The sequence below is a fragment of the Oncorhynchus tshawytscha genome, linkage group LG03 (assembly GCF_018296145.1).
Source record: "Oncorhynchus tshawytscha isolate Ot180627B linkage group LG03, Otsh_v2.0, whole genome shotgun sequence".
NCBI lineage: Eukaryota > Metazoa > Chordata > Actinopteri > Salmoniformes > Salmonidae > Oncorhynchus > Oncorhynchus tshawytscha.
In genome coordinates, this window is record NC_056431.1 from 19,291,295 (window position 1) to 19,304,354 (window position 13,060).

At 41.5% G+C, this 13,060-nt stretch overlaps 1 protein-coding gene across 3 annotated transcripts in view; it reads left to right on the top strand.

Annotated features, from left to right (window-relative positions):
- The window catches only part of LOC112229467 (platelet endothelial aggregation receptor 1), a 34,596-nt gene that overhangs the window by 7,331 nt on the left and 14,205 nt on the right, over nucleotides 1-13,060 (top strand). For all 3 annotated transcript variants that reach the window (XM_042311531.1, XM_042311539.1, XM_042311540.1), the window contains 3 exons: nucleotides 12,226-12,336; nucleotides 12,586-12,687; nucleotides 12,789-12,889. In XM_042311531.1, coding sequence (XP_042167465.1) covers nucleotides 12,226-12,336; nucleotides 12,586-12,687; nucleotides 12,789-12,889 — 314 coding nt within the window. The remainder of the gene's footprint in view (nucleotides 1-12,225; nucleotides 12,337-12,585; nucleotides 12,688-12,788; nucleotides 12,890-13,060) is intronic.

A 13,060-nucleotide genomic window follows, 5' to 3' on the forward strand; every position in this document is an offset into this window, starting at 1 on the left:
GCAGATCCAGATGTGCACAGTGCACAGACTACAGTGTGGTCATAAAACATAGACTTGGATGATCATAAGGAGGAGGATTGATTTCGTAAACAAAAGTGAAGTGCCTATAGAAAAACCAAACGTCATTTGAGGACCATAGAAGCAGGTCAAGATAACATTATTACTCTCTTTTGGTCTTTTTATCTTTTGACATAAAGGTTGAATTAGTAGCCAGTTGATGAACTTAGACACAAGTGCTGTTGTCAGTTGTTCGTCATTGGTCAAAGTGTTTAGCTGTGTTTTTTTGTATTCTGATGGTCCACTAAAGATTTAAAAGGCTTGTGACCTCTTGGCCTTGTTGTGTATGTTGGAAGAACTCAGAGGAAAACAAACATGGATGAAAAGCTGAGTTTTATGTCTGGTAGTGTCATGAGAAAATCAGCCGAGGACGATACACATCATCTAGAATAATTCACTAGAGGTTCCCACAATACTCTGGGTCGCTGAAAAGGACAGAGAAGTTGAGTGAAAGGGACAGCATGAAGGAAAAGTGCATGGAGAACAAAATCATGATTGAGGAAATTAGATTGACGTTGTTGTGGTGGAAATGATGGAAAAATAGATACGATGTGGGACAGACTGGTAGAGGACATTTTCGAAGAATATTGAAAGACTGCAATCTGCAGTATCTAGCTCAAATTGGCGGTGGTCATGGTAGCTATATTATTGTCGTCACTTGCTATCCATCCAGTGCGTTTCTGTAAGTACTCTAAGCTGTTCATTGCCTGTGCTTGACGTCCGGCCTTGTGCGACGGTCACTTGTGTTTAGAAAGTACCATACACATTCTTTATGATGAAGTCCACTTTTGTTCATAGAATTACGTACATTTACATGTGAAGGGTGACATCATGAGGAGGGTGATGTGTTGAGGTGTGACTGGTGTCTTAAGTTTATAACCCCTCTTTCTTGTACACAAACAACCTTGACACCTTACAGACTCATATCTCTTCACTGTCACGCGCCAAGGCCCTTTTCTAACATCCAATGACTTGGATGAGTATCATGATCATGGCATCATGTGTGAAGTGATTCAAGGGGTAGTATAACAATAGAATTGTGGGGTCCAGGGCAGCACAGGGTGACTCACAGAGACCTTCAGACTATAGGGAACTTCCTGTTGTAATGCCACCACCCTATTGTAGTAGGAGAGGTGATTTCACTACAGGGTATGACAGGAAGAGCAAAGGAAGGGGTAGTTCTGAACAAACAAGCTTCTGATGATGATTCATACTACAACACCAGAACAATCAACATTCCTGTGAATGTTTCAATGGTCATGGTTATCAGGATGTCTAGAAAGTCATAACACAAATTGTGTAATTGTGAAATTCTCAAATTATGTAGTCATTTATCGTTTCAATATTCAAGACCTGTATGTCAGGATGTTACAGTATTTATTGAGGATAATTATGGTAAATATGAATCTACAGCTGAGGATTCGGTTATAATGATGGGGTTATAGGATTAGTGGATTGTTCTTTTATACCAACTAAACTGTACTAAACAGCTTGTCTCCAGCATGGAGGTACATTCACTATGAAAGCTCACTGTACACACATGTGGTCTCTAGAATAATACCACTTGAGTCTATGGTAATTACATATCCAAAATCCTGAACTGTTGCTGGAGCCATCTCTGCGATGGTCTCACAATAATGCTAATGGTGTGGTCTGTCGACCGTGTTCTTGCTGTGTGCGTTTACAATCAAGCCTGTGTTTTCTGGTTCTGGTTTGTGGAAAGCCTCTTTTTTTAATAACAAGAAGCGTATGTGTCTCCGCACACATTATGATACCCAGGACATTACAGCACATATAATTACTGCTCTGTATGGTCATGTCCTTCCAAAACCTCAGCCAGGGCCTCCATTTTAGGTTTTCCACCATTTCATATAGTTAAGCTGGCATAAAAATACTATTAAGACCCTAAACTATGCTTTTTAATCTGAGGTGAGTGTTTTGGGGTGTACTGTACATGTACATATGTATGTGTTTTTATTCTGGCTAGAGTACTCCGGAGTGTTTGTGTTTGTGAGGACCCCTACACTTTCCCTGACCGACGAAACCACAGTCACTCTGCCTGTGGTTATGGTCTGGAGTGTGCCGGCCCTAGAGGTAGTTTACACTGTGTGGCTAGCTGGTTGCAGACGAGAACACACAAGCCCTCACTGTGGAGCAACGCAACTTGGAGAGAGAGGCCTCAACTTGGCCAAACGCCCAACACAACAAGAGAGAATGTGTTCCCAGAGTGTCAGTACAACACGTTTCAGTTGGCCAGGCATTCATACCGACCTTATCATATAGATATATTAGGTCTGAATGACCATGCATGAACTAGCTTCAAGTATTACCTTAACAACACCATAAGGCACATATTCCATGGCTGACTGTTCAGCCATGTGTAGAGCTCATGTTGATGTTCTCATAAGGCCCAAAACAACAGCATTACCATGGTACCCTTATCAACTCTACCTCCGTTATCTATTTCAGTCTGTTCAGTGTCACCCTATTGACAGTGCCTATGACATAAGCTTTCTACACCAGAACCACATGACCAACATCACAGGGGTAGAGTCTAACATATCCACCCCAACTCTGGTTTATCAGACTGCTAGAGCTTCTCTCTAGGAGTAGAGGAAAAGGTGTGACCATCATGTAGACCCCTGGAGGTTGAGGACCCCCACATAGCATATGTTAGCAAAATATGTACCCTGCATGCCCGTTCGGTAATCTGTCCCTGCTCACACACAGGCCCTGGACCACAAAAGAATAGGGAGCGTGTTCCTCATTTCCCCCAGATAGCATATGATAGCAAAATGTGTAGAATTGCTGTAAATTAGCTGTAAATCTGCAAAATGTTCTCTCAGACTCATGACAAAATGTGTAGAATAGTATTATAAATCTGCACATTTTTCTCTCTGAACCATGGCTCATTTCCCCTGGAGGACGGTGGCCCGGGGCCCCAAATGCGGTAGTCCGGCCCTGTGTGTTAGGCAGAAGAAGAGAAGAGGTGTGAGGTAATAGAGTTGACATACAGACATACTGAAGGTTATTTTTTATTTTTCCATAGCAACTACCCTGATTTAACGAAGCGTTAGAGAAGTGTTTTATGACTCAAACCGTAGCATAGATTGGCAGACACCATTAAGCGTACAGCATGTCACTGTATTGAAGAGGCTGTTGCTGAGAAGGGTTGTGTTGAATCGAGTTCGAAATGTTGACCGCATCAAACAGATTCCCAGAGGTTCAATAACATTTTTAAAGAAACAGACATCCAAAAGTGATATATCAAAAGTTAAAAACAGGTCAAGTTCAATAAATTACTTTTCGTCTTTTATTTTTTTTACATAAAAGTTGAACTAGTGGCCAGTTGATAAACTTTGACCAGGGATGGGCAACTTTGATTGGGGTGGGGGCCACCAAAAATCTGAACTCAATGTGAGGGGTCGCAGTGGCTCGCGGTTCTGCGTACCCACATCCATACTCACACGTGCAGTCAGAGCCAGCCCTAGCCTTTTGGGGGCCCTAAGTGATATTTTGTTGGGGCCCTAAGGGACATTTTGTTGGGGCCCTAAGTTACATTGTTTGCCATAGGGTGGAGACAAATGTTTGCAGTTTTTAATATAATATCAGAGTGAGAGTGACTAATACCATCAATGGAGGCTCCCCGGGTCTGTAATTCAACCATGATTACTACTAGTTTAGATAACTGGCTAGACTAATTTACCAATCTAATAGTTTTTAGATGACATGAGCTAAATGAGTGACTGTCAGTGACTGACTGACATCAAATGAAGCGCGCCGAAATCGAAACGTGGTGATTTCTACGATTCTACTCACTCTCAACAGTAAGTTGAGACCCCGACTGAGTTTGAAATATATATTATTTTAGGTTGGTCCATGGGCCTACAAAAACGGGCCTCTAGTTGCCCATCCCTGACTTAGACACGAGTGCTTTTGTCAGTTGTTAATCATTGGTCATCAACGTGTTTAGCTGGGGTTGTTTTTGTTTTCTGATGGTCCACTAAAGATTTCAAAGGCTTTTGACCTCTCGGCCTTGTTGTGTATGTGTAAAAGCTGAGTGTAGGGCCTCCCGGGTGGCGCAGTGGTTAAGGGCGCTGGGTTCGCGCCCAGGCTCTGTCGTAACCGGCCGCGACCGGGAGGTCCGTGGGGCGACGCACAATTGGCCTAGCGTCGTCCGGGTTAGGGAGGGTTTGGTCGGTAGGGATATCCTTGTCTCATCGCGCACCAGCAACTCCTGTGGCGGGCCGGGCGCAGTGCACGCTAACCAAGGTTGCCAGATGCACGGTGTTTCCTCCGACACATTGGTGCGGCTGGCTTCCGGGTTGGATGGCGCTGTGTTAAGAAGCAGTGCATCTTGGTTGGGTTGTGTATCAGAAGACGCATGACTTTCAACCTTCGTCTCTCCCGAGCCCGTACGGGAGTTGTAGCGATGAGACAAGATAGTAGCTACTAAACAATTGGATACCACGGAATTGGGGAGAAAAAGGGGTAAAATAAATTTAAAAAGAACCAAAAAAAAGAAGCTGAGTGTTATGTCTGGTAGTGTCATGAGAAGATCAGCTGAGGACGATACACATCATCTAGAATACTTCACTCAAGTAGAGGTTCCCACAATAATCTGATCCCAAAGCAAGACAGCAGTTGAGTTAAAGAGCCAACATGAATAAAATAAGAAAAGTGCATGAAGTACAACATTATGATTGAGGAAATTAGACATAGGGATAACATACAATTGACATAGGGACCATTTTATTTGTTTTTCCATAGCAACTACCCTGATTTAACAAAGTATTAGAGAGATGTTCTATGACTCAAACCCTAGCATAGATTGGCGGACACCATTAAGCATATGTCACTGAATTGAAGAGGCTGTGTTGAATCGCATCCAAAATGTTTACGTCTGTGCTTTTCCGAGAACATTCAGTAAAACGAAAGCATCAAACAGATCTGCTGAGACACAATAACACATTTAAATTGTCTGCAAACGGAAGTTTAAAAAAAGCAGACACCCAAAAGTTAAAGGTGTCTTTTCTTCTCTCAGGTCAAAGGTCAAAGTTCAAAAACTCATAGTTCATTCGCATGAATCCTACAGAAGACAGCACACCCTGCAGCTCCAAGCTCACTCAGCAAAATACAGCCTTCCGAGAAGTAACTCTCCAAAAGACGAACCCCTCCTCTTTCCCTCCATATCATCCCGTTGTCACGCAAATCCTACGACAGCCATCAACAGCATATGAGCTGCCAAGACTTCCACTCAGAATGTTCCAGTGTGTGGGGGATGAGACGTGTGGACCGGTACCACCCTTAATGTACAAAGCCTCACTGTAAACACCCGCAAAATGTTCAAGAAACAATAAAAGATGTTATGGATAAATGTGAGAAATTTACCAAATCAACAGTTACACACCACATATATTTCTGAAAGTATGAATTTGAAAGATTGGGTGTGGGGTGGTGTGTAGTTGTTCCATCAAGTTCCTATTCTCCCAAAGGGTTGTTGATGGCGCCTACTCCCTTTGCCCCCACACCCATCCATCCAACATGTGGCATTACAGCGTCTAGGGAGTGTGTGCCAGCCTAGCTGTGGTCGAAGGAGCCAAATCTCTCATGCGCACCATGAAGAAATCCCAGATGCAAAGGATTATGGGTTTTAAATCCAGTTTACAGTAACTGTGTTTTAATGGAGGGTAGAGGGGCTGAGGGCTAATGCTGCAGAGTCTGGGCTATAGGCTGTGGTTAGAGTGACACATCAAGCTCTCCATTTTATTCACTCCAGCTGGCAATCCTTGTCAAATTGAGAGCACTTTTATGGATTTGTTATTCTTAAGGTTCATATGTAAATTGATGACACAAAGTCTAAAGCTTGAAATGGTTATATTTTTCCTAAAAAGGCTCTTGATATCACTAATCAGGGGAATTGATCATCAGAAGCGTTCAGCCAGTTATATCGTGTTGACAAGTTTTGGTTGTTACATTACCTAAGTGATATGCATTGAAAATCATATACAGTGCCTTGCGAAAGTATTCGGCCCCCTTGAACTTTGCGACCTTTTGCCACATTTCAGGCTTCAAACATAAAGATATAAAACTGTATTTTTTTGTGAAGAATCAACAACAAGTGGGACACAATCATGAAGTGGAACGACATTTATTGGATATTTCAAACTTTTTTAACAAATCAAAAAATTATTCAACCCCCTTAAGTTAATACTTTGTAGCGCCACCTTTTGCTGCGATTACAGCTGTAAGTCGCTTGGGGTATGTCTCTATCAGTTTTGCACATCGAGAGACTGAAATGTTTTCCCATTCCTCCTTGCAAAACAGCTCGAGCTCAGTGAGGTTGGATGGAGAGCATTTGTTTTCAGCAGTCAACAGCAGTTTTCAGTTCTTTCCACAGATTCTCGATTGGATTCAGGTCTGGACTTTGACTTGGCCATTCTAACACCTGGATATGTTTATTTTTGAACCATTCCATTGTAGATTTTGCTTTATGTTTTGGATCATTGTCTTGTTGGAAGACAAATCTCCATCCCAGTCTCAGGTCTTTTGCAGACTCCATCAGGTTTTCTTCCAGAATGGTCCTGTATTTGGCTCCATCCATCTTCCCATCAATTTTAACCATCTTCCCTGTCCCTGCTGAAGAAAAGCAGGCCCAAACCATGATGCTGCCACCACCATGTTTGACAGTGGGGATGGTGTGTTCAGGGTGATGAGCTGTGTTGCTTTTACGCCAAACATAACGTTTTGCATTGTTGCCAAAAAGTTTGATTTTGGTTTCATCTGACCAGAGCACCTTCTTCCACATGTTTGGTATGTCTCCCAGGTGGCTTGTGGCAAACTTTAAACGACACTTTTTATGGATATCTTTAAGACATGGCTTTCTTCTTGCCACTCTTCCATAAAGGACAGATTTGTGCAATATACGACTGATTGTTGTCCTATGGACAGAGTCTCCCACCTCAGCTGTAGATCTCTGCAGTTCATCCAGAGTAATCATGGGCCTCTTGGCTGCATCTCTGATCAGTCTTCTCCTTGTTTGAGCTGAAAGTTTAGAGGGACGGCCAGGTCTTGGTAGATTTGCAGTGGTCTGATACTCCTTCCATTTCAATATTATCGCTTGCACAGTGCTCCTTGGGATGTTTAAAGCTTGGGAAATCTTTTTGTATCCAAATCCGGCTTTAAACTTCTTCACAACAGTATCTCAGACCTGCCTGGTGTGTTCCTTGTTCTTCATGATGCTCTCTGCGCAGTTAACGGACCTCTGAGACTATCACAGTGCAGGTGCATTTATACGGAGACTTGATTACACACAGGTGGATTGTATTTATCATCATTAGTCATTTAGGTCAACATTGGATCATTCAGAGATCCTCACTGAACTTCTGGAGAGAGTTTGCTGCACTGAAAGTAAAGGGGCTGAATAATTTTGCACGCCCATTTTTTCAGTTTTTGATTTGTTAAAAAAGTTTGAAATATCCAATAAATGTCGTTCCACTTCATGATTGTGTCCCACTTGTTGATTCTTCACAAAAAAATACAGTTTTATATTTTTATGTTTGAAGCCTGAAATGTGGCAAAAGGTTGCAAAGTTCAAGGGGGCCGAATACTTTCGCAAGGCACTGTACCTGTATGATTTAGCTGATGCTTTTTTAAATCATATTTTCTGACTAATGTTCAACTACAATCTATCATGAAAACAGTGCAGCTGGTGACATTGACCTTTGATTGGTTGTTGTTACCTTATAAATATCATAGAATCATATATAGGAGTTGGCTGTTGTATGGATATTGACCTCATTACAAATTGTTGATGCTTAACCCATCGTTTTTACACAGTGCACACGTGGCGAATGCAATACTGAAGTGAGTAAACTGTTTTCCTGTGTTATTTTTCTCTCTTTGGCTTCAATCATTTGGAACATTTGGACATTTAGAAATGATATTCATATTATTGATCATGTAACACTATTATAGCATTTTACACTGCCAGGAGATTCCCAGGAGAAACTTTGAGAAATTACTGTGAACTTGAGACTTCATATTGTGTAGCTTAGTGTCTTAGTCTGGTTTAGATATTGCACCCCTCTACATGAAAATCAAGTTGTCCTTGGCATCCCTCTCCTTTTCTCCCTCTGTCTTTCTCCCTCTATCTTTCTCTCTCTCTCTCTCTCTCTGTCTCTTTTCTCCTTTTCTATTTTCTATTTCTCTCTCTCTCTCTCTCTCTCTCTCTGTCTCTTTTCTCCTTTTCTATTTTTTCTCTCTCTCTCTCTCTCTCTCTCTCTCTCTCCCTGTCTCTGTCTCTTTTCTCCTTTTCTATTTTCTATTTTCTCTCTCTCTCTCTCTGTCTCTTTTCTCCTTTTCTATTTTCTCTTTCTCGCTCTCGTTCTGTCACCAATCCACACCAATGCGTTTTTCTCTCAATTTTATTTTCCTTTGCAACCCTCTGTTCCAAAGAGTGACTAATATTTTCTACCTCAATTAACAGTTCAACCCCAAAGAGAGAGAGAGGAGTAGAGGGGAGGGAAACAGGCAAGCAGCATTTAAATAGTGCCATGTGCAGTGTCTAGAATTTCACCATTTACTGACAGAATGAAAAAACGTCTCTGCTCTTATTTAAGGAGCTTGTTATCCAATATTGACCGTTAAGACCCCATGCCACTCAAGACTGAATTGTCTTGGAAGACAAGATGCTTTAGGATGCTCAGTAAATGTGAATGAATCGCTATTGCATGCATATTGCATGGTTCAAATGAAATAATAAAGATGAAATAATAATAATAACAATAATAATAAAGGACGAGCATGGAGTTTCAGTAAATATATGTGAGTAGCCTCCAGAGCTGTCATTAAATGAAAACTGAATGCAATGGTTTCAGATGTGTGAAACCAAATCAAATGTTTTTCCTTAGTCTCATTTCTGAGTCTTTTGCAAGACTGAAATTGAATGGTAACAACATGCATAAGAGTGTCTCGGTTTTGCAAGATTAATGTGACACGAGTACATCTGTTTTCATTTGGGCCTTGTTTTCATTGAAATCCCTGTGCAGTTCTAGAAAGAGCATTGTGGGGCCCTTTTAAACATTAGGGCATTCTCCAGTTGGTACGATCTGCACACGCCTGGGCCACTTGTTCAGTTCTGGGGCGCTTGACATTGTGAGCCAAGACAAGTCCAATGAATTAGCGAATATACTCAGACACTATAAATAGTTTCTCTGTACTCGTTTCAACGTGTGGGACTCATTTTGTGCATGGAATGTTTAAAGAACATGAAAAACAAATGAGCTATCGATGAAAGTATTAGAAAGTGTGTGTGTGTGTGTGTGTGTGTGTGTGTGTGTGTGTGTGTGTGTGTGTGTGCATGCGCATGCGTTGTACTGTGTATTCCTATCCTCTATTTTTTTATTGGGCTGCATGAAAGTCCAGTTGAGATGGTCTGCTTTGCTCATTTAAACTAACCCAAAAGCCTTCTAGTGCAGGCTGCAGCGTTAGAGGTCCAGAACCATCTCTGTACCATTCAAGGCACATACCGTAGAGAGGTACAGTAGCTCTGGTCCAGAATACACCCTGGACCAGAGCTAAAATATATGTAGAGCCAAATCTGGTGCCCATCTGCACTTATCACTTGTAACATCAAATATATTTTGTCATCTGTGTGTGTTTATATTATATGTTGGTTGCGTAAAGCAACACAGAAGAAGAATCTTGATTTTTATAAAAGATTATAGAAAAAAGATGATAAGGTAAAAGATAATAAACTGTAGGTTGAGATTAATAAGAGTGTACTCTCAGCAGCAAAGGCTTGGGCAGGATTCTATAATCAACCCACATGTATGGGTGGAGTAGCAAATAAAAGCCTACTTTTGGTGGGGAGAGGACCTGAACCCCTTGACCTCTGAGCAGGGGTATGCTACCTACAGTTGAGTCTACCGACCTACCGTTCAATTTAAAGGTAACCCAAACATGTAATGTGAACTGCCGCTGACATTCATTTCAAGTCAGAGCTTTCTCTCTTCACGTCTGCACCCATTAAACCTACACTCTCTTTCTCAGCACTTAAGAATTCCCATGCGGTTTCAATACTTTGTCTAATGAAGCTCAATTAAAAATAAAAAAGCAAGTGAAAAATATTTACTCCAGTCCAATGAAGTGGCTGCTAAAGTCGATTGCTCCTCTTAATAAAAACCATATGCCTGTTCTTATAAAATTCTGTTTTTGTGGTGCAGCTTTTTAAGGCGTTAGAGTGTGTGCCAGAATGTGTATTATCTCCTGACACAGAGAACAGGAGGGTTGTGAGGGGTGATATATCAAAAGCAGCAGATCGTGAATGTACTTGATTTATGTTACAGGGAGCATTGTGCCAAATCAACTCATAACTACAGCTGTAGGTTTAGGTTTAGTGTGACTGCTGGGCTGTGGCTGCAGTTTGTTTGTTACTCTGATTAGGAAAATGCTTGGGCTGAAGCCCCTAAAAGGGATCCTAACATGGCATTATTGAAAAACCACAACCTTACGTTGTGAGGGGAGGAGGAAACCTTGTGATGGGCTAGACCTAGACTTATTTAAGTGCCTTGTTGTTCCTCTCTTTGCTTGACTGAAATAAATGCTGAATATCTCCTTTGGAATAGTCATAGAAATAGTTTAATACCCCAAGCTCTTTATTTCATCCTCGTTGGTGACCTGAGAAGCAGTACACTAACTTTGTCAGGGGGACTTATTAGAAAAACAGAAGGGAATAAATAGCCTTGACCAATGTTATGTCAACATGAGTCCATCCTCCAAAGACTGTCCCTTTCCCACGATGAGGGGAATGGCCCTTCAGGCGACCCATGCTATAGTGTTGCTGAACTTCCCAAAATGTCCATGGGAGTTTTGGGGGAAAAAGACCACTTTCTCTGCCGCTCCCTGAGAGCCTGCTCTGGTCCTCATCACTGGGCGTTCCCCTGGGTCTGCGTTTTGATTGGATCCAGATGGTGTGAGTGTGGAAGGGGACATGGCGGAAGAGTGTGGAGTTTTCTCTCCTGCTCTGATTGATAATAGCTAGGATGGTAGCTGGAGTCGCATTCCTCCCCCCAATCCATTTCTGTCTCGCTCTCTCAGATTCAGTGGTGGAAAAAAGTACCCAATTGTCATACTTGAGTAAAAGTAAAGATACCGTAATAGAAAATGACTATAGAAAAAGTGAAAGTCACCCAGTAAAATACTACTTGAGTAAAAGTCTAAATATTTTTGGTTTTAAATATGCTTAATATCAAAAGTAAATGTAATTGCTTAAATATACTTAATAATTTCACATTTCTTATATTAAGCAAACCAGACAGCACAATATTATTTTTTATTTTTTTTTACAGATAGCCAGGGCACCCTCCAACACTCAGACATAATTTATAAACGTAGCATTTGTGATTAGTGAGTCCGCCAGATCAGAGGCAGTAGGGATGACCAGGGATCTTGATAAGTGTGTGAATTGGACCATTTTCCTGTCCTGCAAAGCATTCAAAATGTAAGTAGTTTTGTGTGTCAGGGAAAATGTATGGAGAAAAGTACATACTTTTCTTTAGGAAGGTAGTGAAGTAAAAGTAAAAGTTGTCAAAAATATAAATAGTATAGTACAGATACCTCAAAAAACTACATAAGTAGGACCTTAAAGTATTTTTACTTAAGTACTTTACACCACCGTTCAGATTCCTCTGTTCTAAGTTGCCATATGGGGAGAATAGTGAGCACGACGGGGAGGGTTTGGGTAAACGGCTCAATGCTGGCCCGCTGCCTTACCTCTGCTTAGTGTTTAATGAACTCTTTTACAAGGGGTGATACTGCTTTAAACTACAGGAAGGTTTCAGATAAATGTTCATATTCTTTACATTGTGAAGTGTTTGATATCTTTGTAACTCAGATGGCGGGCTAAAAGCAGTGCCAAACAAAAAACTGACAAGTATCAGTTTAACATAGACAGTATGATTTGATGTGCTGTTTAATGAGAATAGAAAAAAGATAGGTATTTGATTATCCCCTTTCCTGCTCATAACCTGATCCTTAATAACTAACCCTCTCCTCAAATGTTGGTCCTCATGCTTTCAATTTGTAGCCTATTATCACTGCCATTGCTCCCATGGATAGGCATTATAAATATCCTCCACAACCTTTTCCCTCCCTTTCTCTCCTCAGGACCATGCAGTCACTGCAGACCTGTACCGTCCTGCTGGTTCTGAGCGTTCTGATTGGCCTGTCCTGGTCTCTGAACCCCAGGGACCCCAACGTGTGTAGCGTATGGGAGAGGTAAGTCAGTGTAGCTCATCTCATTTCATTGTACCAGAATAGAAGAGAGCACATTTTAATGTGTGAGAAAGAAATAGAAGTAGCAGCAGGTTTAATTGTAGCTAACTTGTTGTTTGTTGTTGCACTTATCATTGAAGATGTAACACTTGGCTCAAAATATGAACTTCTGGTTGTCTCAACTCTAGACCATGATGGGTTCGTTCTGTCAGTGTATTATCATGTCTGAGTCCATTTTGTCCTTTCATACAGCTTCCCAACCTCAGTGAAGGAGTCGTACGCCCATCCTTATGACCAGGTGACAGAGGAACCTTGCTCTGAGCCACGCACCTCCTACAGATGCACCCGTCACAGGTAACACAGCCTGCCGACTCACTTCCTGTTTACTTCCTGGTTGTGTCCATAAGGTCAGAGGGTAACAGGAAGTATTCTCTATTTGACTTTGTGTTGGCCAGGATCACCTATAAGACAGCATACAGACAGGCGGTGAAGATGGACTACCGCCGGAGGTACCAGTGTTGCCCTGGCTACTACGAGAGCAGAGACAAATGTGTCCGTAAGTGGCTTTTCTTTATTAGCATATCAAAACAAACGTAGAAGATTCACTTGGATTCATCAGTAGCATTTCAATGAATTACATTTCTACATATTTTGCCATCGATTTCTAGAATTCATCCAATTGTGTGTTTGGTTGCTGAGTTGGTTACATTCTGGAGAGTTGACATGC